A 27813-nucleotide genomic window follows, 5' to 3' on the forward strand; every position below is an offset into this window, starting at 1 on the left:
CTACACTTTTTTGCATGAAGGTGACACGTGTGGATGGACATGAGTGGGCAGATGGTGGGAATGGTTGGAACTCCCTCTTTCCTCCCCCCTCCCACTTCTTCTGGAGGAGAATCCTTTACTGAATTCCTCCAGACATCAGTGGTTTGGCTTTGAAGAAAGAGAAGGTTTGGAGAGGATTGCTACAGTACTGATCATCACTACTTTGCCAATATCTAGCTGTATTAGGAGAGCTCTTCTTTCTTTCATCTGAGTGGCTGCTGGTCTACTTTCTGACCTTCATGCTGGTTCCAAGAGCTACTACTAATATGGTGCTTGTTTCAGATTCCATATTTGTTTTCCCTTCCTTTGTCTTTTGGTGATGCTCCTCTTGATCCTAACAGTTTGTCTTTTAAATATTTCTCATTTTTTGTGCCCAAGTTTGACAAAGAGAAATCCCTCCAAAACACCTTCTTCCCTAATTAACTGCTCCAAAAAGTTGTCATTAAAAATAGCACTGTTATCACTCCTAAAGCCTTCAGAAACTCTGAAGTTATTGGGGGGGAGGGGAGAAACCCCAAGACCCTGAGAGTTCCCTCAATCAATGTTGTTCTATGCCTTCCCATATCTTGCCCACCAGGGACTGGCAGGATGGTCTAGTGATCTCTGTATGGTCCCAACTTTCTAGCAGCCCAAATCTGATCTCCCCCTAAGAATTGTCACATGCCACTGAACAGTTTTGCCTAGCTCTAGTAAATTCATTTAATAAGGCTGTAAGTAATTACCTTGAAAACTACATTCTGGCTTTGAAGAAGCTATTAGAACTGGGCACATTTATTAACGTGAAAAACATTCTGAATAAAAAATGGGATTTTGGTGATGTTTTTTATCTTCATCAGTTTCTCTTTTGGACAAAATGTCAACACTAAAACTTCAACAAATTTTTATATTTTTCAAAAAATTTGGTTTTGAAATTGTGGGTGAAATTCCACTTTTCCTCCCTTAACTCTTTTCCCAAAAAGGGGTGAGGGAGAAACGAAAGGGGAATAAAAGATTTAACTACAGGTCTGCTTCTCCCTCCCCTTGCATAGGGGGAGAGCTGTTAGTGTGGCTGCATGGAAGAGAGAGGAAGGGGAAATGTTGGATGAAGATAGGGCATTGTACCCATGATTCACATGACTGGACTGAATGCCAAGATTATGGCAATTTTCTGCTTCAGTTAATGTATTTTTCTTTGTCTTAAATGCTGAGTCTTGGGGGAAGGCCTGGCTGACTGAAAGATTTTTTTTTTCCACTGAGCCATTCCATCAGCTTCCAGGCTCTCAGTTCAGTTCCTTGTGGGGATGCTTACAATGGCATAGCATATACTAAGCCTGCTCCATAGGTTTAAAAAAAAAGTGCAATCTTTTCTAAAGATGTCAAGCCAGCATAATTCATAACAATCAATTGATTTTGCAAAATTATATGTGACTACTTACATGTAACCTAAACCCCAGGAAACAAAAATTGTTTAATTCTTAAGCGGTTATGCATTTCAGTCTATAATCTTACCTAAGAACAACGCACTGTAATAAACATAATAGGTGTCGAAGTGTGTGACAAATCCTGTACAAACCTCTTTATTTCCAGGGATAAAACTTATCAGGCTTGTCAAGACGCTACCGGTCAAGTATCTGGAGTCAATGCTGTGCTATTCCTGTTCCGGAGTGATTTCTCTTCCAGGTAACTGAATGGCATGCACTGCATTATGAATTTTGCTCTGTTAAACTGGCATAATTTTTCCACCACTCTTTTACCCCAGCATAACCTAGAGCTGAACTGAGCTGGATTAACTGGGTTTGATTAATCCAATTAGAAACCCAAGTAGGTGCTTAGCTTTCCCATTCCTTCCTCAGTGTCTCCTTACATGTGAGATGCCCCTCCCCTTCCTCATTCAAAAGCCTCCTAAGCCTCACTTCTGCTCCATAAGAAGTTAATATAACAAATATATTTAAAACCCCAAATTGCCCCCTCTTCTGAGTTTTTTGCAGTGGCTCTTCCCTTCTTTTAAGCTGTTTTGTAGACTGTAAGCTGTTTGGAGCAGAGGCTGTTTTTTATTGTTGTGATTTGTACAACCCTCAAGTCCATAGTCAGCTCTTAACAAACAATAGTAGTGGCAGGCCAGTATTCCTCAAAAATTAACGTATGCAGGACAGATGCTCAGTCACAAAGCCCATATGTCTAGAGCGGAGGGTTGAGCATGTGTGCGTTTTCACAAGCGCGCAATTTCCAACGTATGTTCATAGGCACCTGGCAGCCTTAAGGACTTAATTTGGATTAAATACTTATACAGTATTAAGGATTTAAGCAATTAAGCAACTTTATGCCCCCTTGAATCTGTAGGGTGGTTTGTGGTCTTATGTCATTTTAAATCCTTAAAGCATCTTACAGACTTACTACACCTAAATGTGCCATAACCATTTAATAGATGTTAATCAGCCTTTCAATCTTAAACAATAACTTTTGGCCCTTTTTTTTCAAAGAGACCCAGGTAAATGAAATTAAATGCAGTGATTAGGTTTCACAGTTTGCATTTTTTTTATGTCAGGAAATATTCTGACTATTGAAAGGTGAGGCTCTTGCAATGACATTGAATCATACATGTTTTGCATAGGTTGTATTTTCTATTATTGTTTCTGATTACATGGAAGCTTATTACTATTACACACACAAAAATACATTAAAAGAACATTTGCTAAACTTGCAAAGTGAAGCACTCAAAGGCTAGGAAATGCCAGAATTAAGGAGGCACCCTTGCATATATGTGTTATGATAGTCTTTAATTACATGATCACATACCACTTGTTCCATGGGATCCCTGCCTCATTCAGTTCACAGGATGAATGGATGGATTCACTATTTTGCTGTCTCCCCATTGTTCAAAGTGTGGCCCGAGGCCTTATTTATTGCACACTATCAAACCCTGCTCTGAAGACAAGATTATTAATTTCCTCATGGATTTTTCTGTAGTGATCATGACTGCTTCAGACATTCATTTATTTTCATAACATTCCTGTGAAATAACAGGGTATTATTATTCCTATTTTCTGGATGGATAATTGATATACAGAAATATTAAGGTCAAAAGTATCCACTAATTTTGGGTGTTCAATTTGAGACAACTAGCATCTGATTTTTCAGAGTCCTTAGCATTGTTCTGTTCAAAGGACAGCTCCCATATTGATTTCAGCTGCAACTGTGTGCGCTCAGCACTTCTGCAAATCAGGCCCAAACTGGGCATCCATAAAATTAGGAATACACAATTAGTGACAACCTGTGAAATGTTCAACTCAAGTGACTTGCCCAGCATCACACAGGAACTCTATGGCACAGGCAGGGATAGAATCCAATTCTCTAGGGCAGCATTTAACTGCCTTAACCGTGAGACCCTTCTTTCTCTTTCTTGCAGTTCCCTGCCTCATTTGCTACACACCTTCTGACTTCTGCCACAGTCTCCTTCATTACACAACCCTGATTCTCTCCCAAGACAAGTCCCCCCGTTGCACTGAATGAAGCAGGAGTGTTGTGGGGGAAAAAATAGCACGTGATCATTTAATTAATGGCTGTATCAATGCATAAGCTCAGGGGAGCTGAACTAAAGTTGCACAGGCAACCTCATATTTAACTTTTGAGTGCTTCTTTTGCAACCTGAACAATGTTCTTTTAATGGTGTGTGTGTGTGTGTGTGTGTGTGAGAGAGAGAGAGAGAGAGAGATTTCCTAGGTTATTAAAAAGGGAAATCTGAGAAGGAGAAATTCCATCATGGAGCACCACAGTGACACCTGTGTGTGTGATATGCAGGGTTGGAGCCTTTAGATCCACAGCACAGATCTTTGCCACTTGAGCTAATGGAGTAACTGATAACAGTAGTAGGTTGTCATCCTCTGTGTGGATCCTCACTAGAGGGGGATGGGACATTTTGCCAGGGGTTTCATAGATATTTGCTGACAGCAGAGGCATGGTGAGACTCAGAATCTTAGGTTCCATTCCAGGCTATGGAGTGGAGTGTGTGCTGGTGGGCACAGATTTCATCTGCCTGTTCCCCACAAGTGTAACCCCTTTTACCCTGTCCCCTCCAACCTCTCTTCTCCCAGTCTTCTCTTCCCCATCCCTGACATCTCATCCCAATTGCTTTGCCCAGCAAATCCTAGTTTCACCCCTCTGCTCTCCTTATCTCAGTGCTACTCTCCTCCCCATTCCCAGTGTCCACACCTAATCACTTTTAGTTCCAATTTCTTGCCCAGGCATTCTCTGTTCATACCCTTCCTAGCTTCCCAATCTGTCTCTTCCTCTGCCCACATTCCCCATTCAGACTAGCTCCCAGTCTGCTTGCCTAGCCAGCTCCAGTCTCCCTCCCCCCAGGCTCTTGTCCTCTTTGCATTCGAATCAGGCAGCTTCCTCCTTCATGATGTTTACGGCAAGCAGCGAGGGTCATTGAGAGCACAGGGGAGAGGCTCTCAGTTCAGGTACCCAGCCCAGAGTCGTCATATCAGAGAAATTCCTGCTCAGGCCAGGTATATGCTTGTGCTCTTTGTGCACCATCACTGGGAGATACCACTGTAGTGCTCGTAATTCAAAAAAGTGCAGGGAGCGATTAGGGCCATGGCTTTGCCCACTTGCCTTCACCCCTAGACATGCTGATGAAGCTGAGCCAATATGGGCAGAGGCCGATTATCATTTTGTGGGGCCTCTGGGCCAGAGCAAGTGGGGGGCCCCACCCCACATCTTCCGCCTGCATTCTCCCCTGTGCCTCCTCCCTGGTGCTCCTGCCGGAGACCAGGGTAGGAGTGTGGGGGCTTGCCCTGCTTCCCGGCAAGAGCACCAGGTGGGCGGAGTGGGTTGGGGCACAACAACATCCATTTTTCCGGGGCCCCTAGTTGGCCAGGGTCCTGTTGGCCCAGTGGCTAATCCACCACTGAATACAGGAGAAGGACAAGCTCCCCCAATGGAAAGGGTGTATCAGTGACCATTGCTATGGGAGGTGTCTCCAGCAGTCATGGACCTACCATGATGGACAATGCCTCCAGGAGATAATGGCCATATTTCATCATCATCTCCCTACTGCACACTCTTAGCCTGTAATGTCACTTGAATGTAATTTTGTGCATTTAATACAAAGCTAAGTGGATCAAACATCATGTACAAACAAACTGGAACAGACAATTAGGACCTCTCCCTCCTTTACTTAAAAATCAATAAAGAGAAAATTTAGTTCACTGCAATCTCTCGGACCTTCATGCAGTTCCATAGGATGGAAATCGGTGCAGATTCTGGCTTGGTATGTGTTTCAGATCTTTGCAGATCTTGCTCACATATTTATGTCACTTTCTAAAATTTTTGAAAACTTAGTCTACCTAGTGGAGACACTACTTTTTTTTTTCTTCTTCAATAGCACTGGCTAATATTAACTGTAGATCTCTAACATAATCTCCGAGAATGTAAGTAGTCACCCATATTTTATTATGTGCCATCAGCCATATCTCTGGATTTTTTTCCTTAGTCACTCCTCCTCCACCACTTCATCCCTTGTAAGTGATATGACTGCCACACAGGATGCAGAAGGCAGCCACTTGAGTCTAAACAAGGTATGTTGGCTGTTTGGTTTCCACTTCATCCAAGCTAAATTTCTATATAGCAGATTAAAACAAAACAAAAACAGAGAAGCCAGTGGTTTGACAAGATCAGTGTTCTGCCATGCAGAGGCCCCATGCTCCCCAGAAGTCTGATTCATTTTGCTTCCCAGACTAGAGGGCAAGCACAGCAGAAAGATGGAAATGAAGATGGGATTTGGGAGTGTGCGCCATTCAGCAGCTTGCTGCTGGTACGTGAGGCGACTGATATCGAAGGTCTTGTACAATGCATATCACCAGCATCTCCTGCTTTAAGGGGGAGCGGCACAGGGCACAAAATGAGGACATTGGGATTCTCTAGAATGAAATGTGAACATTGAAGTCACATCTGTATTGTAGGAAAACTAACATGGGTGCCATTAATAACTCTGGCATATTTAAAGTACTTCCTTGTAAGGGCTGAAGCAATATATATATAGATAGATAGATAGATAGATAGGAGTATTTTCATTAGAACTAACTTGGTGATTTTGTGGTAGTTTTGTCCTGCCCTTCCTGCCAGAAGAATAGTGGCAGAGCTGCAGAGCCTGGAAGGAAGAGGTGCAATGTGGAAGAAAGTGAGGAGAAATTCTCAGATGGGGACTCAGAAATTTTTAAAAATGTGCTACTGTCTCATAATTTTCCTCAGGCTCTGTTTTTCTCAACACAGTGTATACATTTTTAAATTCCCAAATTGGCATATGCATAATTTTGATCCGCACACTTGAGTGAAGCCATTGAGGTACTAAAAATAGAGAAATGGCAACAGGTTGTGGTTGTCAAATGTGTCCCAAGGAGTTAGCACGTGAAGATACACAGGCCAGTACATATTTACAAGACTGAGGAGGCTTGTCGTCTTCATCTATAACCCCTGAAGCACCCTGTGCTTCCTAGTCTCCCTCCTGACTTATTGAAATCTTCCACTCTGTCCTACAGATCCTGCCTAACAACTGGGCCCACCCCACAATAGCCCTTGGAGACCCTTCAGTGGGTTCACATCTCTATACAGTAGAACCTCAGAATTACAGACACTTCAGAAATGGCCGTTGTTCGTAACTCTGAAATGTTCATAACTGAACAAAATGTTATGGTTGCTCTTTCAAAAGTTTACAGCTGAACATTGACTTAATACAGCTTTGAAACTCTACTATGAAGAAGAAAAATGTTGCTTTCCCTTTATTTTTATTTTTTTTAGTAGTTTAAGTTTAACACAGTACTGTACTTTATTTACTTTTTTTTTTCTTTTGGTCTCTGATTCTGTGTAATTGTGTACTTCCAGTTCCAAATGAGGTGTGTGGTTGACTATCAGTTCATAACTCTGGTGTTTATAACTCTGAGGTTCTACTGTAGTTGACAGACTGACCCATATAGATAGACATGGAATGAAGGTTGGAGGCAACCCACTTGTCCAACACCTCCCAACCATGTGGTTGAGGCCATGTGAAAGTACTGATTTTAGAGTGAAAAGCCACACACATAATTCCAACAGGACTTTGTATTAGGAGTGGGGTTAAAATACAGTTGAAAGCAGTGCTTGAGAGAAGCAGCAGACAGAATTTGACTGAAATCTTCAAAAAGAGGCGTTTGTTTGCTGAAATGGGGCTACATGTGGGTAAGCTTTGCAACTTTGCTATTTTACCCATTTTTGCTCAAGGCAATGACAAGACCTAGTGAGGAGATCTGCAAAGGCACCTAACTCCCATTCATTTGTGCTTTTGGAAAATCACCCCCATGGATTTATATTCTGAGTGTGTGTGTCTATTCATTATCCCAGAAAGGAATTAACTTAGTCTAGACTCTTCTTGGAAACTGAGACAATATAAGTGAGAAGTTCCACATAAGCCTCTGAGGGAATTAGTTCATTCCTTAAATAATGACAGTCTAGAGAACTGTTTCTCCGGGCATGTCAAGGTCTAGTACTGTGTGTATGCTCTTCTGCTTTCAATTTTCTGGCTCAATTTCTGTTTTATAAATCTTGTTTTTAGGAAGATGTAAACAATGGAGAGTCTCCAGCAACAGTAGGTATGGAATGTGTTGCTCTTTATACTCGCAGATTTCTTGGGTCATTGGGGAGGATAGGGTGTTTTAAACCTGGGGGAAGAAAAGCCCATTTTTCAAACTGTCTACCTGTTGTCAGAGAGGCTTTAAGAAGATGTTTGAAGGTATCAGCTAAAGTGTATAGAAATCCCAGCTGCTCATCCACCTGTGAGGGATAGCTCAGTGATTTGCGCATTCGCCTGCTATACCCAGGGTTGTGAGTTCAATCCTTGAGGGGGCCATTTAGGGATCTGGGGTAAAAACTGGGGATTGGTCCTGCTTTGAGCGGGAGGTTGGACTAGATGACCTCCTGAGGTCCCTCCCAACCCTGATATTCTATGATTGTGTGGGGTTCTGTAGGGATCTGTTTCATCAGTGTGCATGGAAGGCAGCTGGGGCAGATAATGAGAGACTGTGGTCCTGAAATATCAGCGGCATGCTGATGACACAACTAGGAGTCTTTACTTGAATCTGGACAGCAAATTGTGTTCCCCAGTGGCAAGCCAAGCATGGGATTGCAGCAGCATCCAAATAGAATGGAATTGACGCTGAAACCGGAATTTGGCTACAGTCACTATTGATGGTCCTGCCAGACGGGTGTCCCTGTCAACAGAACGGACACTGAATTATTTCACATAGGCCACTGGTGACAGTACCCACATGGGTCAGGTTTGAGCTAGTGACCTAGAGGTAAAAGCAAACGGACCCTTAAAATAAATATCTTGGTTCACGCACATATCTTTAGAAATAGAGAACAAAGAAGGAAATATAGAAGGCCAAATTGTCAAGTGCTTAGGAGACAGACAGGCTTTGCATAGGGATTGTTGGTAGTTTTGAGAAGGATGGAATTCTCTCCCTGCAGAATATCAGCACCGCTCCCTGGGCTACATCTGCAGCCTCAGGGCTCAGCTAGTAGCCACTGCCACAACCCTGAACTTTTACTCCCTGGAAGACTCTGACCAGTGAATCTGCACTTTTGCAGGTCCCTGGTCATATCCCTGCCCTGCCCCCACAGTTAGAGATGCAGCAGAACATTGCTGTGAGGCACACAAGGGGAGTACGGACCCTCTATGCCGCCTCTCTGAAATCTGCCCCCATGCTGTGAAAAGGGCTCTTAGCACCTGTACAGGAATGGTGTGGTTTGGCACAGGACGTGTCATGAGAATACTTCCTAAACAATGTGTCTCCAAGTTCTCACCATGGCTCCTTGCTAGTATTTATGAAATATTTTCAAAGGGGCTTTTGTTTTATAATGAAGTTTTCTTTTGTCAAAGTTAATGTTTTTCTTAGCGTTGTTCCATTGCTTTGTGTTCAAAGAAAGAACTGTAAGAACTATGGCAAGAAGATAATGGGGTCAATTATATTCCAGAAGGGGAAGAGACAACCAACGAGAAGGACGTGCAACCCTCTGACACCAAAAAATCAGCCTCTGGCTTCTCTAGAAACATAGCTGGACATACATGCTCACCAATACTGGCCTCTGCCCATGAAAATGGCTGTGTCTATCTATGGACTATTGGGGTAACGTATTTGATTGTATGTTCGGATGGGGTTGGGGGTGAAAGAAGAAAATGCTCCACATCTTCAGCATCCTGCTCTCACCTAACATGAAGTAATAGGAGTTTTTTTTCCCACTGATCATTATTTCTATGAACACAATTTAGTGCTGCTTTAACAGCTGTAGCAAAGGGAAGGGGGAAGGGGAACAGGAGGAAAATCATGGCTTAGAATAATTCTAGTGACAACTGTCTGAAAAGGTATGTAACTCCCTTGGGGTCCATTCTTTATCTACGTCCTCTGCCTTCTGAGACTGTGATGGGCAAGGCAGAGTCTGCTGCTCCAATTATAAGAGGAATTCTGCTCTGTTAACTGAAACATTCTTTGAAAAATAATGTAGCAATATTGGGCTGTGCACCTGTATAAATGAGTAGAGGGTCAGGTATGACTTGCACATTGTGCAATCAGGTTGATGTCGATATGGGTTACAAGACAGGGAAGAGTTTGATTCTAGGTGGATAAATTAAGATATATTATAAAAAGGTTTTAGGGACTTCAGCGGTTTTATTTAACTGTGATATTGAACCCCCCAGGTATAATAAAGCAGCTCAATGTATGTTGTTGGTATAAAATCTGACTAATATGGTTTGCTATTTACTTAATGCATGAAAAATCAAAGCAACAGAAAACATTGCATCACGTGAACATGATAAAATTTCTGTTGCTTTGATTTTTTTGTGGATAAAGTCTGCTTTCCTCTATACTTTGTTTGTTTTAGGGAGATTTACTGAGAGAAGTTTTGCCCTTCACAAAGCATCCTGCAATTCCTCTGACTGCTCTGTGCACCGATATCTCTTCTAAAATGCTTTTAGCGGCCACCAAGGGTAAGTGGTCTCAGTCACTTGCTTCTCAGTCACAGTTCTCCTGACTCTTTGTAGTGGCTGAAAAAGGTTATTGTAAAAACATGCTGGGAATGTGGCAATGAAGGGCCAAAGCAAAACTGCATTAAAAATCGAGGAAAGGGGAGTCTATGGGAGTAAAGAATACAGGATAAAGCCAGAAGCTAACAACACTGCCAGTACAGAGGCTACTTGCAAGAGCAGTGTGTTATATTTTCTTTACACAAAGAACTCCCATATACTTACCATCTAAATTCCCTCATTTTAGACTAAGGGCAAAGATTAAGAATAAGCAAAAGTCCCACTTTCTCCATAACCGGCTGCTGCAAATAAAAGCAAATTGGCGGCTGTTGTTGCACACAGACAGTTAGTTCATGGACAGTGAAAAGTTCAGTATACAACAATGACCTGTGTTTCATAAATAACACAGCAATGTGAGGGGAAAAAGCATTACTGATGCTTCTGCCAGCAGCCCTTTCTCTGATTGTTAATTTAATGTTTAGTGAACCTCAAAAGGTTGAAGGTGGCTTTCATTTGGCAAAACATGCAAAAGTTTGGTTGCTTATCTGAAGCTTATCTAAACCTCTTTAAACTTTGTGACTCTTTGTGTCTTCAAACTTGGCCTGAAAAATCTTCTTTGTCTCCATCTATCTCATGAGACATCAGGTACTTACATTTCTGTTCCTGCTGGAAATCCCATGAGAACAGAGTTTCTTACAGTAATTCCACACTTCCTGCTCTGCTGCTGGGCAGAAGTGAGATGGAAAAAGCTTTTCCAGACCTTTCAAACGTAACAATGGTTTGAGGTTGACACCAAGGGTACATCTGCATTGCAACAGGGGTATGAATGGGGTAGCTTGTGTGGTCATGGCCACCTTAGCTGTACTCTAGCTAGCTCGCTAAAAATAGATGTGAAGACTCCATGGCGTGGGCTTCAGCACTAGCCATGCAAACAAATGCACCCAGGGAGGTCAGGTGGGTTTGTGCAACTCATGCTGAAGTCCACGCCCATGGCATCCTTTTATTTTTGCTGAGCCAGCTAGAGTACAGCTGGCATGGGTATGTCTACATGAGCTGCAGATCATACTCCTGGTTGCAGTGTAGACATACCCTAAAAATGGACAGAGGTTAAAGGAAAAGCTTTCTCTCCAATCAACTATCCCATATTGCACAGGACGGCAAGGAGTTTTTTTTTACTGCTCACGGAGGAGTATTCCATGCTAGTGTCATAGCCCTTTCTCCTATATTTGAGGCTTCCCCTTTTGGCCGCCTGCTTGCATATTACTGGCTGCAGATTCTAAGTGGCTGCAAGAGGTTTTCCTACTAGTTCTGCTCTGTGTGTGTCCTGCACACCCCTCCCTTCTCCCCACTGCTGACACCCATTGCTATATTGCCTGGATAGCGTCTGTTAGCCCAACTGCGGCTATCTCCTCCTCCTCCCCTCTCATCCTTTCCCTACTAGGGCTGCCCACATTTCTCTCTGCCCAAGTGTACAGTTCTAGAGACTAGGTCTGCCAAAGGTGGCTGTTGGAATTACCCAGAAGCCTCCTACTGGGAGAGCAACAAAGGGAAGATTTCAATGGTGATGGAGGAACTGTAACATGGGAAGAAAACTGCAGCAAAGAGCAGTGGAGGGACACGATATCAAGGTAAATGTTCCCATTTCAGTGGTCAGTCTCCCTCCTCTTGGACTGTGTATCCCACATGAGCACACTAGAAAGGCATGAATTATTTTCTTTTGCATTATGCATGTGATTGATCAAGCTCTGTCCAGTTTGTCATTTTAAAATGAAAAATGTCACCCCTCTGAAACGCCCTCATGTTTGGTCTATGCAGTAGGTAACTCTGCTTAGTAGGTGACTGTTTTTGTGTGTTTGTAATTATTTAAAATTCTTAGATACTTTTAACAAACAGTTAAATCTATGCTGTTAATATGACATTCTTCATAAATAGGCTGGAGATCAGTATTCCATTGTAACATATGGACTAACATTTTCTCCTTTGTTTGCTAATGAAATAGTTAAGTGACATTTACATTATCCTAAAAACTAACTTTCAATGCCCAGACCCTTGGCTTCCTTCTACCTTGTCCTTAGCCAGGTCCTTATCCCTCAGGGGGGAGGGATAGCTCAGTGGTTTGAGCATTGGCCTGTTAAACCCAGGGTTGTGAGTTCAATCCTTGAGGGGGCCATTTAGGGATCTGGGGCAAAAATTGGGGCTTGGTCCTACTTTGAGCAGCAGGTTGGACTAGATGACCTCCTGAGGTCCCTTCCAACCCTGATCTTAACTTGGTAGCATATCTAGCAACAGAGGGCACTTATAAAGAAGTTTGAACCTCTTTTGAAATGATTCTGTTTTTTGTTTCTTTTAAAACACAGAGGGGCATATTATGCACTGGAATACTGGCTCATTCCTGGAAGATCCACAGGATGAAAATAAGGTGAGAATGAAAAATCATTTTTCCACCCAAATAATTTACCATTCACATATGACAGGTAGAGAAAAATGGAATTATACTTCACTATCCTGAGATAAGTTCAGTCCACTTTCTTCCCAGGGCCGGCCCACAACATTTTGGCCCCTGAGGTGGGGAGCTCAAATGATATCCCCATGTCCCCTCGCTTGGGCGAAAACCTTGAAAGGTCTCAATTCTGCCTTCTTCCTGTTCTGCTCCTCTCATGGTACTGCTCTGCTACCTACCCCAACAAAGGAGAACTAACAACTTAAAATGCCTTGTTCAAAAATTTGAAGTAACACTTAACTTTCAAACGCCTGAACAGCATATGTAACTTTTCTTGTCTGCATAGTAAACACTGGCATTTTTATCTGTTTGAATAATCAAAGTGGTGCTTTCCGTGCCTTCTTGGTTGCAAAGATTTGAACTGCTTCCTGCTGAAGGTCCACAGTCTGGGCCAGCTCATGCTCTATTGAGATGGTTGCAAGGCCGACCAGCCTCTCCTGTATCACTGTGGAGCATAGATGTGTTTTTATTAACTTCAGCTTGGAGAAGCTGTGTTCTCCACTGGCAATTGTTACAGGAAGTGTTAGAAGTATGCACAGAGCAACAAAAGCATTTGGAAAGAGGGTGGTCATCTTATTTGTGCACATATATTCCAGAACAGCCTTTGGAGTTGATCCTGCTGAAATGTATCTTGAAAGGGCTTTCAGTTCATCACCTAAATCACTCTCATCAATATCACGTATGTCATCATGTGTCAACACTGTCTCTAGTGCCCTGCATTGCTGGTCCCAAATGTACTGCTGTGTTCCTTGAGCTGCATGAAACGTTCTTCAACTGACTGTATTGCACAATCTAGCACCTGGTTAAAGAATTCTATTTTGAATTGTTGTTTGGGGTCTCTTATGGGATTATCCCGTGCCTCTTAATCAAAATGTCGTCTTCTTCGGTGACTCTTGTATTCTTGAATGGGTGGGAAAATAGCTTCAGTCTGAGGTTCCTCTGCCAGTGCACTCTTCAGAATGTTTTGAAATCCCTCATCTGACCGGTAAGAGTGTAGGTCTGACTTTGCTTTGTCCAGTGGTTCCATTGCTCCAGATATATCAAGGTCAACACCTTGGAGTCTCTCTTTCAAAGAGTATGTCATGCCACGACACTAAGCCACACAGAAATTTGAAGTTATGTACGTTTCTGGCGATTCCATTTCCCTCTGCCACTGTTCTCCCACAAACAGTTCCTGCCATAGCATTATCCTCCATAATGGCAATTATGGCATCATCTATCTTCCCAATTTGGTGTTTGATAGGCTTTATTGCCTCCACTCGACTTTCCTATCGTGTGACACTCGGTAGTTTCAGTGTCAGAGAGGATGTTCCCAGATGTTGCTTCAAAATTTGCCATTGATGAGTTGATGCAGAGAAAAATACAAAGATGCTTTGAATTACATTAAAAAATTCAGCAGCCTCACTAGAAACTGATGCTGCATCACTGACCACCAAGTTCAATGAATGAGAACTGCATGGGACAAAAAAAGCTTGAGGGTTTAACTCTCGGATCCGTGTCTGCACTCCTCTGTTCTTTCCTCTCATGTTGGCACCATTATTGTAGCCCTGACCTCTCACGTCAGCTATCGCAATGCCCGTATCTTGCAGCTTTTTAAGAAGCACACTTGTCATACCAGCTCCTGTAGTATCATCAGTGTCAATAAATTCTAGAAAATGCTGACAGTCACCATTATAGGGACATTTTCCCTAGATTCTGTTGTTGTTACAAAATGCACCATTAAAGGCATTTGTTTCGTATGGATGATGTCTGGTGTGCAGTCCAGAATAACAGAGTAATACCTGGCCGACTTCCCATCTGCCACAATCTTCTGTTTGACTGTTGTTGCCAGTAACTGTATGATCTCATTTTGAATTGTTTTTCCAAGGTAGTGATGTGTGTACATTTCTTGGGTGGTCACTCTTCTTAGATGCTCCTGGAGTACAGCATCAAACTCAGCCATCAGCTCCACAATTTTAAGGAAGTTTCCATTGTTTGGCACATAGAGCTGATCTGAAGTGCCACGCAGTGCTAGGTTTTGGGTAGCAGGCATTCTCACAATGGCAATGAGCCTTTTCAGAACATTTTGCCAGTAAAGAGACTCTGATGCAATCTTCTCTTGATGCTGATCATCTATGGTGGCCTTTAACCTTAGTCTCATCTCAAGCTCTTTCCACCTATGGAAGGCTCTCTGGTGATTTGCTGCCTTCTCATGGCATGCCAGATTTCTAGACAGATTTTTCCAGTCCTTGGTTCCTGTAGAACCCAGTGTGGCTGGAACATTGGACTGGATGAGTTTGCAACAAAAAAAGTCTGCAGCATTCTGGGTTTCTGAGTACATAAGCCATGGCCTCTCCACTTTGTCACCATTGGAGATTTCAGGCCAGTAATGTGTTGGATGGAAACTGCTATTTTCATTGTCTTTGGGGAACATGAAGTTTTTCACTTGCTGTGGCCCATGCAGTACAAGGAAGTCCCTCAGGCTACTGCTCAGGTGGGTCAACAGTCCTGGATCATCTTGACTTAAGGAACTAAACTCAGCAGCAGCTGTTTCTTGCACCTCCACCACACTCTTCTCTGATCTACACTTTTCTTCAGGAATGTGCATGGTTACATCCATTTGAGATGGAGATATGGATGGTGCAGTAGCTGCCAGCTCACCTGCACTCTGACTAACTGGAAGATCAGGCATCTCCTCACCACTCACATCCTCACTGGGACCGGAAGGCTCACTTGTGAACATTTGTGTCTATGTATCTCAGGAGAGCTCCTTCCTACTTAGATAGAAAAGCTTCCTTTGCTTTCTTTCTTTTTCTGAATGCTGCCCCAGAGGGGCGTTTTCTTCTTTCACTCATGACTGCTGTTCTGTGCCAGCTATAGTGGCTCTCAACACTCAGAAAGGGACAAATAAGCAGGCTGGTAGCAGGTCCTGAGGGAGGGAAGATATCAGCGTCTTAAGGGCTAACTGGCTCCTACTACTTCAGTTGACTGCCTGTTCTCCTCAAGTGGGTTCAGGGAAGCAGCAGGAAACAGGAAGCTCCCTGAGAAGCTGGTGTTAATCAGTCCAGGTGCTATAGAGGTACATAAGAAGCTCCTCCTCCTCTCTCTCCCTGCAGCTCCTGCTGCTTTCTGTTATTCCCTCTCACCTTTTCTCCTACCTGCCTGCTATGTCTCTTGTGCCCTCCTTCCTCAAGCACAGCACTCCACCATCTCTGTGCATCTAGGGCAGAGAGCATACATATGCACCAGCAGCAGACACAATTTTCTACACTCTGGGTCCTAGTGGTGCCCCCACCACAGTCTGGCACCTGAGGCGGCCGCCTCAGTTCGCCTCATGGTAAGGCCAGCCCTGTTTCTTCCTATCTACAAAGAGTAAGTCTATCCTTTTGATCTGAATTGTCTATTTCAGACTGCAGACAACATGAAGAACAAAAGTAAAATGTCCCTGGCATAACTCCATTGTGTTCAGTGGAGTTACACTAGGGATGAATTTAGCCTTGTGTCTTCATGCACACTGCCTTCAGCTTGTTTTAAGGGCTATCGTAACCTCACTTCTTTTGGGTCTGATGACAGCTTGCTTCTGTCATAAATATAAAGGGAAGATCCCTCCTGGCCAGAGGAAAAAACCTTTCACCTGTAAAGGGTTAAGAAGCTAAAGGTAACCTCGCTGGCACTTGACCAAAATGACCAATGAGGAGACAAGATACTTTCAAAAGCTGGGAGGAGGGAGAAAAACAAAGGATCTGTGTCTGTCTGTGTGATGCTTTTGCCGGGGACAGAACAGGAATGGAGTCTTAGAATTTAGTAAGTAATCTATCTAGATATGTGTTAGATTATGATTTCTTTAAATGGCTGAGAAAATAGCTGTGCTGAATAGAATGAATATTCCTGTTTTTGTGTCTTTTTGTAACTTAAGGTTTTGCCTAGAGGGATTCTCTATGTTTTGAATCTAATTACCCTGTAAGGTATTCACCATCCTGATTTTACAGAGGTGATTCTTTTTACTGTTTCTTCTATTAAAATGTTTCTTTTCAAGAACTGAAAGTTTTTTTTCATTGTTCTAAGATCCAAGGGTTTGGGTCTGTGGTCACCAATGCAAATTGGTGAGGATTTTTACCAAACCTTCCCCAGGAAGTGGGGTGCAAGGGTTGGGAGGATTTTGGGGGGAAAGACGTTTCCAAACAATGTTTTCCCAACACACCCAGATAAACATTTGGTGGTGGCAGTGGAAGTCCAAAGGCAAAGGGTAAAATAGTTTGTACCTTGGGGAAGTTTTAACCTAAGCTGGTAAAAGTAAGCTTAGGAGGTTTTCATGCAGGTCCCCACATCTGTATCCTAGAGTTCAGAGTGGGGAAGAAACCTTGACAGCTTCGTAAGGACACTGTATTGGTAACAATGTTAGAGTGCGTAGCAGACTGAAATGTGGCCAACGATGGGTTTTGTTTTGTTTTGCTCTCCTCCCCTCAGCAAATAAAGCAGCAGCTCTACTGGCGAGCTCATTCCACCAAAGTGGTCAGCCTATTCTATGAGGAGGAGAAAAACCTGGTAGTGACGGCCTCTGTGGATGGTTCTGTCAGGTACAGACATGGCTAACATTTGTTATTGATTTTAACCTATGGAGTCTCTTTTCCCAGAGCTCCCCTTTTTGCCTGACTTTTGTCTAGCTCAGAACTGAAATAATTTTAGGTATCTGTTTTGGTGAGGAAAAAATCAGTTCTGCATGTGCACAGCTTAGCTTTACACATAATACATCCACTCTTCCCCCCCGCCCCCGCAGAAGTCTCAGATACTTTTTGTTTGTTTGAACCCCACCAGTCTCTCGAAATGTCCAGAGATGGACAGTCAAGTTTTTCTACCAATTGTGTGAAACTGAGCACATAAAGAAAGGCCCTATCATTCTAGAAATGAGCTCTTTTTTGGATCCCATTTTAACTTTGTGCAGGTTCTTGTCAAATTAGTATGCCAGGTTATTTTGCCCCATATGTGATATCTTGAAGATTAAATCATAGCAATTTCCTGGCTAAAGAAAAATGTTTTATAGCCCATTATGCAATTTGCTCTTAACAAAAAAGTAAACTTCAAGTTTTTGAAACAAATTAACAAATCCAAGAAGTTTGGTGGCAGCATCTCTCTACAGAGACAGTTGAGGTTGTTTGAAGTGCCTTAACTCTTCATTTCCAAACTTTCACATTTTTAGATTTAATTTAAGCCTTGGCGCTGAATGTCTTGGTTTTTAATTATTATTTTTTATAATTATAATATTCTTCTAAGGTTTTTCTAGCCTTAATTTACTTTCTTTGCTATGTACACTCAATCTTAACTCTGATATTGTCTTATAACTAGTTTATTACACTGGTAAGGGGTTATTAAATTACATAATATTGTTCTAAAGGCACTTCACTTTCTTTCAGTTTCTAAATTTACCCACCTTTTCCATCTCTCCTTCTGCACCTCTAGGCTCTGGCACGCACCAAATGGACACTATGTTGGTTACTTCGGACAGCGCAGGGTGTTTGAATTATCTGAATCCAGTGATTTGATTTTGCCCTGTGATGTTAATGAATTTCCCATTATAATCAAAGAAGACAGCAAGTACATGGAAAAGAAGCAGAAGTTTGAATATCCTCTAATACTGGACAGGAAGAAGTAAGTTCACAAACATTTATTTACATGTGCATTAGGGACTATTAACAAACACATCACACTTTTAGAAAACCTTTCATCTGAGGATGTGTATTTTGCAAACAAGTTTTACAATACTCCGTGAGTTAGACTGTATCCCCATTTTACAGAGGAGTAAACTAAGGCACAGTGGTTAAGTGACTTACTCAAAGTCATATAGCAAGCGGCAGAGCCAGGACTGGAGCCCTGGAATTCTAACTACTAATTCTCTGCTGTGATAATTAGATAATCACTAAAGTTAATCAGAATGTATGTATTTAATGAACACTCTTGTTAAGTTTGGGAAATTGTTTCCCTCTTACCCCCACAAGGTGACTGAACCTTCTAAAAAACAAATAGTTTCAAGATAAAACTTTTTCTTACCTGATCTCAACATAAAGATGAAGCCTTCTAAAAGTTAAAGCAAAACTAGCTTAATTGTTGAGGAATGGGGGTGTAGAATAAAAATGCATTTTTCCTGTATTTTCTGGTGTGTGCTCATAATTCAAAGCTGAGAGCTTCAAAGTTGGCATGAATGTTATGTAACCACTGGTGAGGGATGGGTTACAGGTTCCTGTCTGTGGCAATCCACAGAGGATGTGAATATGTCTCAGCCCAGCTTCAGTGATTTAGCTCAAACTGCAGCAGCTCATACTTTTAGCTCTGGTTCAATCCCCAGTGTGTTGGCTGAAATAGTGACCGTTGCATGTGCAGAAATCAAATACTGAAGCTAGAAGTTTGAAAGTTGGCCCAAATGTAGCCTTTGGCAAGGAAGGAAAGCAGTTCAAGTTGGACAAAAGTTGCTTAGACTTCTGAAGTGATGAACACTTAAACTATATGTCTGGCGCGCAGTACAGCATCCTATTCACTTTTTAGGTTACCTTTTTGCCAAAGCCTTTTTGGAAATGCTTCAGTATTAATGACCATAATCATTTAGGCTTTGTCTACACTAGCACTTTTGTCAGTAAAACTTTTTTTGGTTGGTCAGGGGTGCGGGAAAAACACCTCCCTGACCGACACAAGTTTCACTGACAAAAGCGTTGGTGTGGAGAGTGCTATGTTGGCAGGAAACGCTCTCTTGCTGATAAAGCTAACGTCACTTGTTGGGGATGGTTTAAATTATGCCGGCAGTGGAGCTCTCTCCTGCCGGCAAAGAGCAGCCACCAGGGAGACCTTACAGTGGCACCGCTGTAGCGGTACAGCTATGCTGCTGTAAGGTCCGAAGTGTAGGGCTGTATCCTACTAACACTTACCAGTAAGAACAATTCTTCCCAGGGTGAATGGTCCTACTGAAGTCAGTTCAGTAACTCATGAATAAAGAACTATGCCTGGCAATGTTGACAGGATTGGGCCCTTAAGCGGTGTTGAATACAGGGCACAAGCTCAAGTCAATTGACCCAGGCTCTAAGACTTGGTGACTGCAGGTTTTTGTTTGCAGTGTAGACCTGCTGTGCTAGATGAGGCTAGAGTGGCCAGTTGATATAACACCATGTAGACAGAGTACACTGCAGTAATTTGATTGGTGTGAATTAACTATTACATGTAAACTATTACATGGCTAACATATTTTTGTTTGCAAATATTTCTCCCAAAGACTATATTTTTGGCATATTTTTCCCTATTTGTAATAGCTGAAATAGCTTGTGGGTCACTTAATCCATATGTATTATTTCTGCTTCCTTATTGAATAATTACTCTTCCTCATTCATTATGCTGTTTTAAAAGTTTCAAACAATGAATCGAGATAACGGTATCCATACAAGGAATAGATGTTTCTCAAATGTTCATACACATAAAAAGGGTCCAAATGTGATTGAACAGAGCAGACTATCCGAATTCAAATAAACATTTGCAAACACTTGGCCAGATTCCCAGCTGGTGAAAGTAGCCAGGGCTTCATTGACTTGCTGAAGAATTTCAGTGAGTAGCGTTCTATGTAAATTTGTCTCAACTCTTCTCAACAGTGGAATGACAGGATATATAGATCCTTAGCTAGTATAAATCAACATGACCGCATTAATTGTAAATGGGGCTAAGTTGATACACTAGTTGAGGATCTAGCCCTACATGTTTTCTCCTTATAACTTGTGCTGAGGCCCACGTAGTCTGGCAACCAGTTGAATCAGCAGAAAAGCTCTGCAATGCCATGCTGTGATGGGGTGTACAAACCCCACACTGGGCAACAAGGGGTTAAGGGATTATTTGGGGCTCAGCCAGGCCCTGCCCCACCACACCTGCAGCAAATGCTCCATCTGCTGGAGGAATTAAAAGGAAGGGAACTAGCTCATTTGGGTGGCAGGGCTGGAGGTGAGCAGACCTGTAGCCCACAGCTCCAGCAGAGCAAAGGGAAACCCAAGACTCTGACACAGCTGCCCAAAGGGGCCCTCCCTAAGACAACTAGAGAGGGAAGTATCCTGTGGACCTTGGACTTTGGTAACGTCCTTTACTTATTGTGGTTTGGGTTTCCTCACCAGGGAAAAGCCTTGGACTAAGCTGACCCAATGGGGGTGGAGAAGAGGAAGAGGCCCAGGGAGGACAGTCTTAAGCAGCCTTGGTTGCCAGACTACTGGTAGCCCAAAGGGCCCTGGGTCGGAACCCAGTGGAGTCAGAGAGCCTGGGCTCCCCTCCCCACAACCCCCTTGGCAGTCAGGAGTTGTAGCTGTGACTGCTAGGCCATGCACCCAAGAGAGGACCATTACACATGCCTAGAACCTGGCATACTGTCACTATGTTCTAGATGGAAAATAATGTTGAGTCATTATGATACAGTGTATTGGAGCTTAGTCTTGATAACTGCTGATCCATACATAAACATACCAGCCTGAAGATGGTGCAAACATAGTGAAAGAAAATGAATCCCACCTGGATTGGTGAAGTGTTAAGTAACATCTCATGACATTTATCAAGCATCTACATTAAATTTCATTCTGCAAAGATATAGAATGAATTATAATTCAAATTGTATTTCTAAGCTAATTAAGTGCGTGATACGGTACGCTGCCCTCTTTTTATAGACATCAGGTTTTTTTTCTTCCTATCTCTTGTGAACAGGTGGAAATCATTGACCAAATCATCCTTGCTTTCAAAAAAGCCTAGACCCTTCGAAGTGGATCAGGATTTCAAGTTTTTCAAAGCCCTAGCTTCTCCTAAGGTAGGTGAAGAGACATAATCAGTTGTATTTCTTTTATGCAATATTCTGGTTACATTTGGAAAATAGCCCAAAACAAATGCCCGAGGCCTGTTTTGTAGAAAAGGATAGAAATAATCAAAGGGGTTTGTGCAAACTGTCTGTTGGGTTTCAATTCACATGGTTTCACACTTCCAAGTATCAAGTCTGAGTGATACTCAGTTGAACTTCCCTAGTTTGTATCAAAACCACATAGAACATGGTTCCAGTGCAAACCCTTTGAAATTTGAAGTTTTATAGGGTTTCAATACAAACTTGGGAAGTTCAACTGAGTGCAAACCCTGGGGGGCATGGATCCATGTTCACGTCACACTCCCCATCAGTATCTGGCCCGGGAAAATAAATGATCCAACCAGCATACCAAATTCTTTGAATCCTGGTCATGTGCCACCTGAGGTACATTGCGCATATACTAAGCCGTGCAAACCCTAAATATCACAGATTTGCTTGAAAGGTAGGTGAGAACGCTGGTAAATCTTTTTATGCCTGGTCCTCGCTTCAAGGTTTTAATGAGATCTAAAATCTGAACATTTTGCAGAACTCTAGCTGAGTAGAAGTGCTTTATACATGCTCCTCTATCTAGCTTGGTACATGTCGCCTTTGGGCCAGATTGTCTCCTCTCCCTGCAAGGTGTACTGGAAAGGCAAAACCAAAAAGAGCCAGTCCAGTGAGAGCTAAGTGGCCTTTTGCTATGTGAGCTCCCCTCTACCCCTCAATGAAGTGGCATTCCTGTTCTCCAATGCTAGAATGGCTGAGAGAAAGAAGCAAGCTGGGGCGTGGACATCCTGCCATCGTCCTGAAATTCCTGATATTGTGTCCCCACCTGTACAGTCAGCCATTACCTTAATGTAGCCAACAGAACTGATATAATTATCTACACGAGCTGCCTCTGGCAGCTCAAAAATCTTTCTGGCAACTATAGCAGCAGAATGCTAGAGTCCCATGCCCCCAAGGCAGAGATTGTCTGGGACAAGACAGCACTATTGTTCATGGTCAGCTACTTCACTCTCCCTGCCCTTGCTGTAATAAGGATGGGGTGAGGATGATATGCTCCTCTTTGATGCATGTCCCCCTAGGTTGACAGCCAGCTCCTCCTTTCTCCTAGCCCCTGTTTGCTGGGATTCTAAAAGTGGCATGGTTGGGTCTTACTCCTCCTGGCCCCATGACAGGAGTGTGTGGTGATGACTTCAGGGTGATGACAACCATGTGGTTGAGGTATTCTGCCACTTTGACCCCAAAGGCGGCCAAATATGTTTCCCATTAAGCTATGTTGGTCATGGACTCCAGACATCATTTTTCCCTATTGCCTGATATTACATCAAAGGGAATGCATGTGGCTTTTGTGGGATAGTCGAATGTTCCCTACAAAGCGAGGAACTATTGGTGATTAGAACCCAAATCTATTGTACTGCAACTTTAAGTACAGTAGAGGGGGAGAGCAATGTGAAAAAATATACTTGGTAATACTGATGGCATATAAAATTAAAATATACTGTACTACTGAAGTGAACCCAGTGGCTGACTGGAATGTGGGACAACTCAACAAGTGTGTACTCTGGTGACTTCTGATTTGCATTTTAGCTTGTGACTTGTACTACTTAAGTTGGTAATTTTTGAAAAAGATGATTGGGCTGAGAGGCCACATCAACATGTGAGAGGAAACTGCTCTTGTCTTCAGTTACTTTGATAATTCATGGACACCTCTGAAAGTGTTGCTGATAAGGGTTGACAAAATCTTGCTTATTCTGTGGGGGACCATGTAAATCCATCTCAGCATATTTGCATATCCTTCAAGGTGTGTGTAAGTACCTAAAGGTCTGCATAGGCACTTTCAAATCACATGTATGCACCTCAGTGAATTAACTTTAATTCTCAAAAAGAAAAGGAGTACTTGTGGCACCTTAGAGACTAACCAATTTATTTGAGCATGAGCTTTCGTGAGCCACAAGTACTCCTTTTCTTTTTGCGAATACAGACTAACACGGCTGTTACTCTGAAACTTTAATTCTGTGATGCTACCAGTGCTGAAGCTAAGAAGTCTAGAAGTCAAACCTGAGATATATGGGAAGAAATTAATGAGGGACTTTTTAAATTCTGAGGATGTGAATCCTCTTAAACTATAACAATTGCATGTGCACTTCAATTATCTACCAGAGGATGCTATGAAAGAGGATTTCTTTAAAATGCAATTTGATTTTTGCAGAAAACTCATATTTCAGTGTTTTATGAAAACCTGACAGTATTTCATTTTTAGATAATTTTTTCCCTGTTGCATGATCATAAACTGTGTTCCTAGTGGGAAATCAGTACTAGGTCATATAAGTGACCTCCACTCTCAGATACATGGAATCTAATAACCTAGTTAAGTTTTAGCAGTCATATTTTTGCATGGATGAATGATCAAAGTACATCTAACATTTGCACAACTTTGGCCTTTCCATCAACATACAGAAGAAATGTTGTTTTTTTCCTGATAGGCAGTGGAAGAGTGAAAGTTTGCATGCTCAAAGAGATTTCCCACATGACTGCTCTGCAATGACACTGTCAGTTGGGACTGGGGTCTCCTGGGAGTTCCCAGCCCATCATCCCATGGTGACTGGGGTTAGAACTCAGCCCTCCTTTAGCAACATCCCTCAACCAACACATACTGTTAAAACTGACCTAAAAATTACTTTTTTTTAAAATTGAGCTTATGCCCTTGTTAGCATATTTACATTTTGTATAAAGAATGCCTGAAGGGTTTTGAAAAATCAGTTTAAATATCTGGAATGGCATGTCTGTTTTTCCCCAGTTCCAGGTGTTCATGAAGCATTGGAGTTAAATATGTTTTCAAATAGTTTTAAATAATCTGACTAAAAGTCCTCCCTTTCCCTCCAACTTGTTGGCTCAGCTCTCGGTCTAGTTAGGGCAACTCTCCATTCGCTATAAAACAAGCAGAACCCCATCCCCCAATTTTTGGACAAAAACCTCCTAGGCTGTTTTTATATATGGCACAGAAACACAACTGGACACAAACCCAAGGATTTTTTTACATGTAGATGTGATTTTTTTTTTCTTTAGTAATATGGAGTGAATGTTACCTATGCAGATTTATGGAAACTCCACTAGATGTGATCTCTACTATCTTGCTGTTGCCTATAACTGGAAATATGTTGACTCTGTTTTCTATTTTTAAGGTTAATAGACAACCTTTGGAAAGTTTCAAGTCAGGAAACAAAGAGGCTGGTGTTGTGTTTGGCTCTATACCTATATACAGGGTAAGTTCAAGTTCATCTGCTTTTATACCTCAAGCATTGTCATTGATATAGCAAAAACTGTTAAAATTAGAAAATTTTTAAAATCGCAAACCCTGTGACTTGCTATTATAAACTGTCTGCTTCTCAATTTAATTTCTTTTGACTTGGCTTGAATTACTCCCTATCCATCTCCATTCAACGGTAGTTAGCATGATAACAGGGCGCCTCCTGTGAAGACTGATCAAAAGACCATTCTGCAAGGTGAGTCTTTCAGTCTTGTACTTCTCCTATCAAAGCTCATGACCTTAAATTTATGCTCAATCTCTTTTCTTTCAACCAGCCCAATGACCATTGCTTCTATTTGCACAAGGTGTTGGGCAATATATGCTAATACCATATCCCACTGAGCATACAAATGCTAAACCTGCATGGGACTTTTCATTCCAGTTTAATTGGCTTACTATTTATATAAACAACTGCATTAGAGATACAGGCCCAAATTCTGCTCAGTCACATAGCTGTACATCTGCCCCCTGCTGATGGGAGAGCATTCAGAGAGTTGGTAAAGAGCATTCAGCCAATCCGGCACACATGAGGATCTTCCACTTCCAGCTAATGTGCTTTGGAAATTTGCACCCTGCTTTCTCACAGAAAGAAAAAATAAAATGCAAGGGGGGACTGATTCTGAACTCCCCTTTCTATGAATTGGGGAAATTGAGCTGAAGTCAAGAGATATCCACTGGATTTTTATGAGCGTGTGAGATCAGAATCAGATGTTGTTGGTTTAGTGAGCTAAAAGTCTTAGAAACACTGTTATATAGGCTGTTGGTTATTAGTACAAACTGGTGCGCTCATAGGAGGCTATTCTGTAACTACACTGCTCTAAATTACTTTTCAAAGGTTCTCAGTCTAACAAGTCACAAAGCTCTCCACCAGTTGGGGTCAAAAGAGAAGCAAGACTCAGTTGACACTATCTTCAGAAGGATGAAGCATCATAGATTTTATGAGGTAAGTGGATTAGCAATTTCTTCACTTTAGCCCCAAAATGTTTGCCCATCCTTACCGTTATATACATTTCTTTCCTCTTTCCATTCAATTGATGTGAATACACAGAAATCAATTTTTGCAACCTGAAACTAGAAATAGGTCTGACCATGACCAATACAAGCTTGTCCAAAGTGTAAGGGTATTCAGATCTGGGGATTTGTGTTAGGCCCATCTATCCCAGAAATACTTAATGTAACATCCCATCATCTCCAGTTGTGTTTCATAATGTCATGTCAGGCTGCACCCTTTCTGATATATCAGCTCCATACAAAACAATCAGATTACCTAACAAAGCAAAAAATGAATGGGTGGGAGTAGCAGAGAGAAAAGCTTTAAGAGGCAAAAACAATAATTTACCATACATACAGCAAACCAAACCCAATAAAGCCCATCAGTTGTTGATGGAGGTACCATGTATAACTTCTGGACAACAGGTATTTCTCCTTCTGTTTAGAGATAAAACCAAACCAGAACCCCGAAATCTGCACTCTCAGGTGGTTCATATTCAAACACATGGATCCAAATCCATTCTTATGGTTTCAGATCTGCACTGGAACCCAAACTGATCAAGAAGGGCAAGTTTTCATTTGCTGTTTGAACTGCTACTCAAAGTGGCAGAAATCATGGGATCACCCAATCTCTCTTCTATATTTATATTTAGAGAGAAGTAAACATTAAGATTGCTAAACAATTTATCTAAAAACTACTTTTTTCTCAGAAATGGTCCATACCTGGAACAACTTCTTCTTCCCCCTCCTCCATGACTCTGCTCGAGCTAACATACTGAAAATGGAAGTGTAGGCACAGCAGGGAGAACAGTAGGAGGGGTCAGATATTCCGAGTACATATCTAGGGTTTCAGATGGGATTGTACTTGGGTGGCTAGCCTATCTTGCTGCTTGTGCCACTGTAGCTACACTTCTATTTTTAACAGGTTAGTTTGATCAGAGGTAGCAATGGGATGTCTACACGAACTGGAAATTACACCACCCAGCTCAGTGTAGACATGCCCTATGGTTGGCAGGATTTGGCCTTTCCCATTCTGACTCCTAAAGCCCCCTTTTCCTAGAGGAGACCACTTCTGAAATTGCAGGAGTTTAATCCCTGTGAGCTTGTGGCCCTTTCTAGGTTTCCACTTTGAATGAGGTAATTGGGGTCCAGTCTTTTAACTGGAACTCCTGTTGAAATCATTGGAAGTTCTGCATGTGAGGGCTTGCAAGAATTGGCACATAATGTATATATCAGTAAGCTTTTGGGACTAATTCTAATGACATTCAAGTCAATGGCAATACTTTCCTTAAGTTAAATGGGAGCAGGATCCAGGACTATTATCATGGCTGTGATAGAGATGCATGTGTTAAACTTTGGACTGAATTTGTTGGTGACACCCAGGAGATGTCACGGAGATGTGGTTTATAATATGTAAATAGCACAGAAAATTAAGCTGAACAGTTATTGAAATAAACATCATGATATGTCCTAGAAAAGACAATGTAACACACAGATTTCCTTTTGAATAACTCTTGTTTTGTTTCCTCCTAAGTCAGAGTGGAGAACTTCCAAAAAGTCATTTTAAAATTTATCTTTTCTACCATGTCTGATTATTTTCACAGTAAGAAATATTTCCAGTAGAGTGTAGAACTGTATAGAGCTCACTCAGCACATACACTAGCAAGGATTAACATATGTAGCTAAATGCTCTGCTTTGTCTTACAGCCATCACGTTTATCCAAGAGAAGAAGTGCAAAAAATAGCCAGGCTACAGCGGCAAATGTGATCCAGTCCTTTGCCACCTCCATTTCCTTCCAAGGTGCAAAACCCTAAACTGCCACTGCTGTTATCAAAAATAAACCTTGAGATCACTGCAAATCATACGTAGTCAAAGTAATTGCTACTGGTAAGCAGACAAGCACCGCCTCTGTATCCAACTTCTTTATTTCCAATGCTCCAGCAATATTGTGTTAATTCATGTATCAGTAGCTCCTGTTGTCACATCACACCCCATATTCTTCATAGAAATATGCCTATTATATGAATATGGCATAAGTAAAATGTATTTTTTGCAAGATGGGTCATGTAAGTTGGGTCATGTAAGTTATCATTGGAAAGTTTTATGATTTACTGAA

At 42.0% G+C, this 27813-nt stretch overlaps 1 protein-coding gene across 1 annotated transcript in view; it reads left to right on the plus strand.

The window, feature by feature from the left end:
• The window catches only part of WDR64 (WD repeat domain 64), a gene marked incomplete at its 5' end in the record, with an annotated part of 135385 nt that extends 107894 nt beyond the window's left edge, over positions 1-27491 (plus strand). Inside the window, 13 exons of the mRNA XM_084624940.1 lie at positions 1606-1698; positions 5516-5600; positions 7610-7646; positions 9031-9182; positions 9937-10042; positions 12436-12497; positions 17025-17134; positions 18015-18203; positions 21270-21369; positions 24582-24662; positions 24851-24902; positions 25542-25649; positions 27404-27491. Of these exons, the coding sequence (XP_084481066.1) occupies positions 1606-1698; positions 5516-5600; positions 7610-7646; positions 9031-9182; positions 9937-10042; positions 12436-12497; positions 17025-17134; positions 18015-18203; positions 21270-21369; positions 24582-24662; positions 24851-24902; positions 25542-25609 (1135 nt within the window). The 3' untranslated portion in view covers positions 25610-25649; positions 27404-27491. The remainder of the gene's footprint in view (positions 1-1605; positions 1699-5515; positions 5601-7609; positions 7647-9030; positions 9183-9936; positions 10043-12435; positions 12498-17024; positions 17135-18014; positions 18204-21269; positions 21370-24581; positions 24663-24850; positions 24903-25541; positions 25650-27403) is intronic.
• Between the last annotated feature and the right edge of the window lie 322 nt (positions 27492-27813).

This window comes from Lepidochelys olivacea, assembly GCF_965140295.1.
Source record: "Lepidochelys olivacea isolate rLepOli2 genome assembly, chromosome: 3".
NCBI lineage: Eukaryota > Metazoa > Chordata > Testudines > Cheloniidae > Lepidochelys > Lepidochelys olivacea.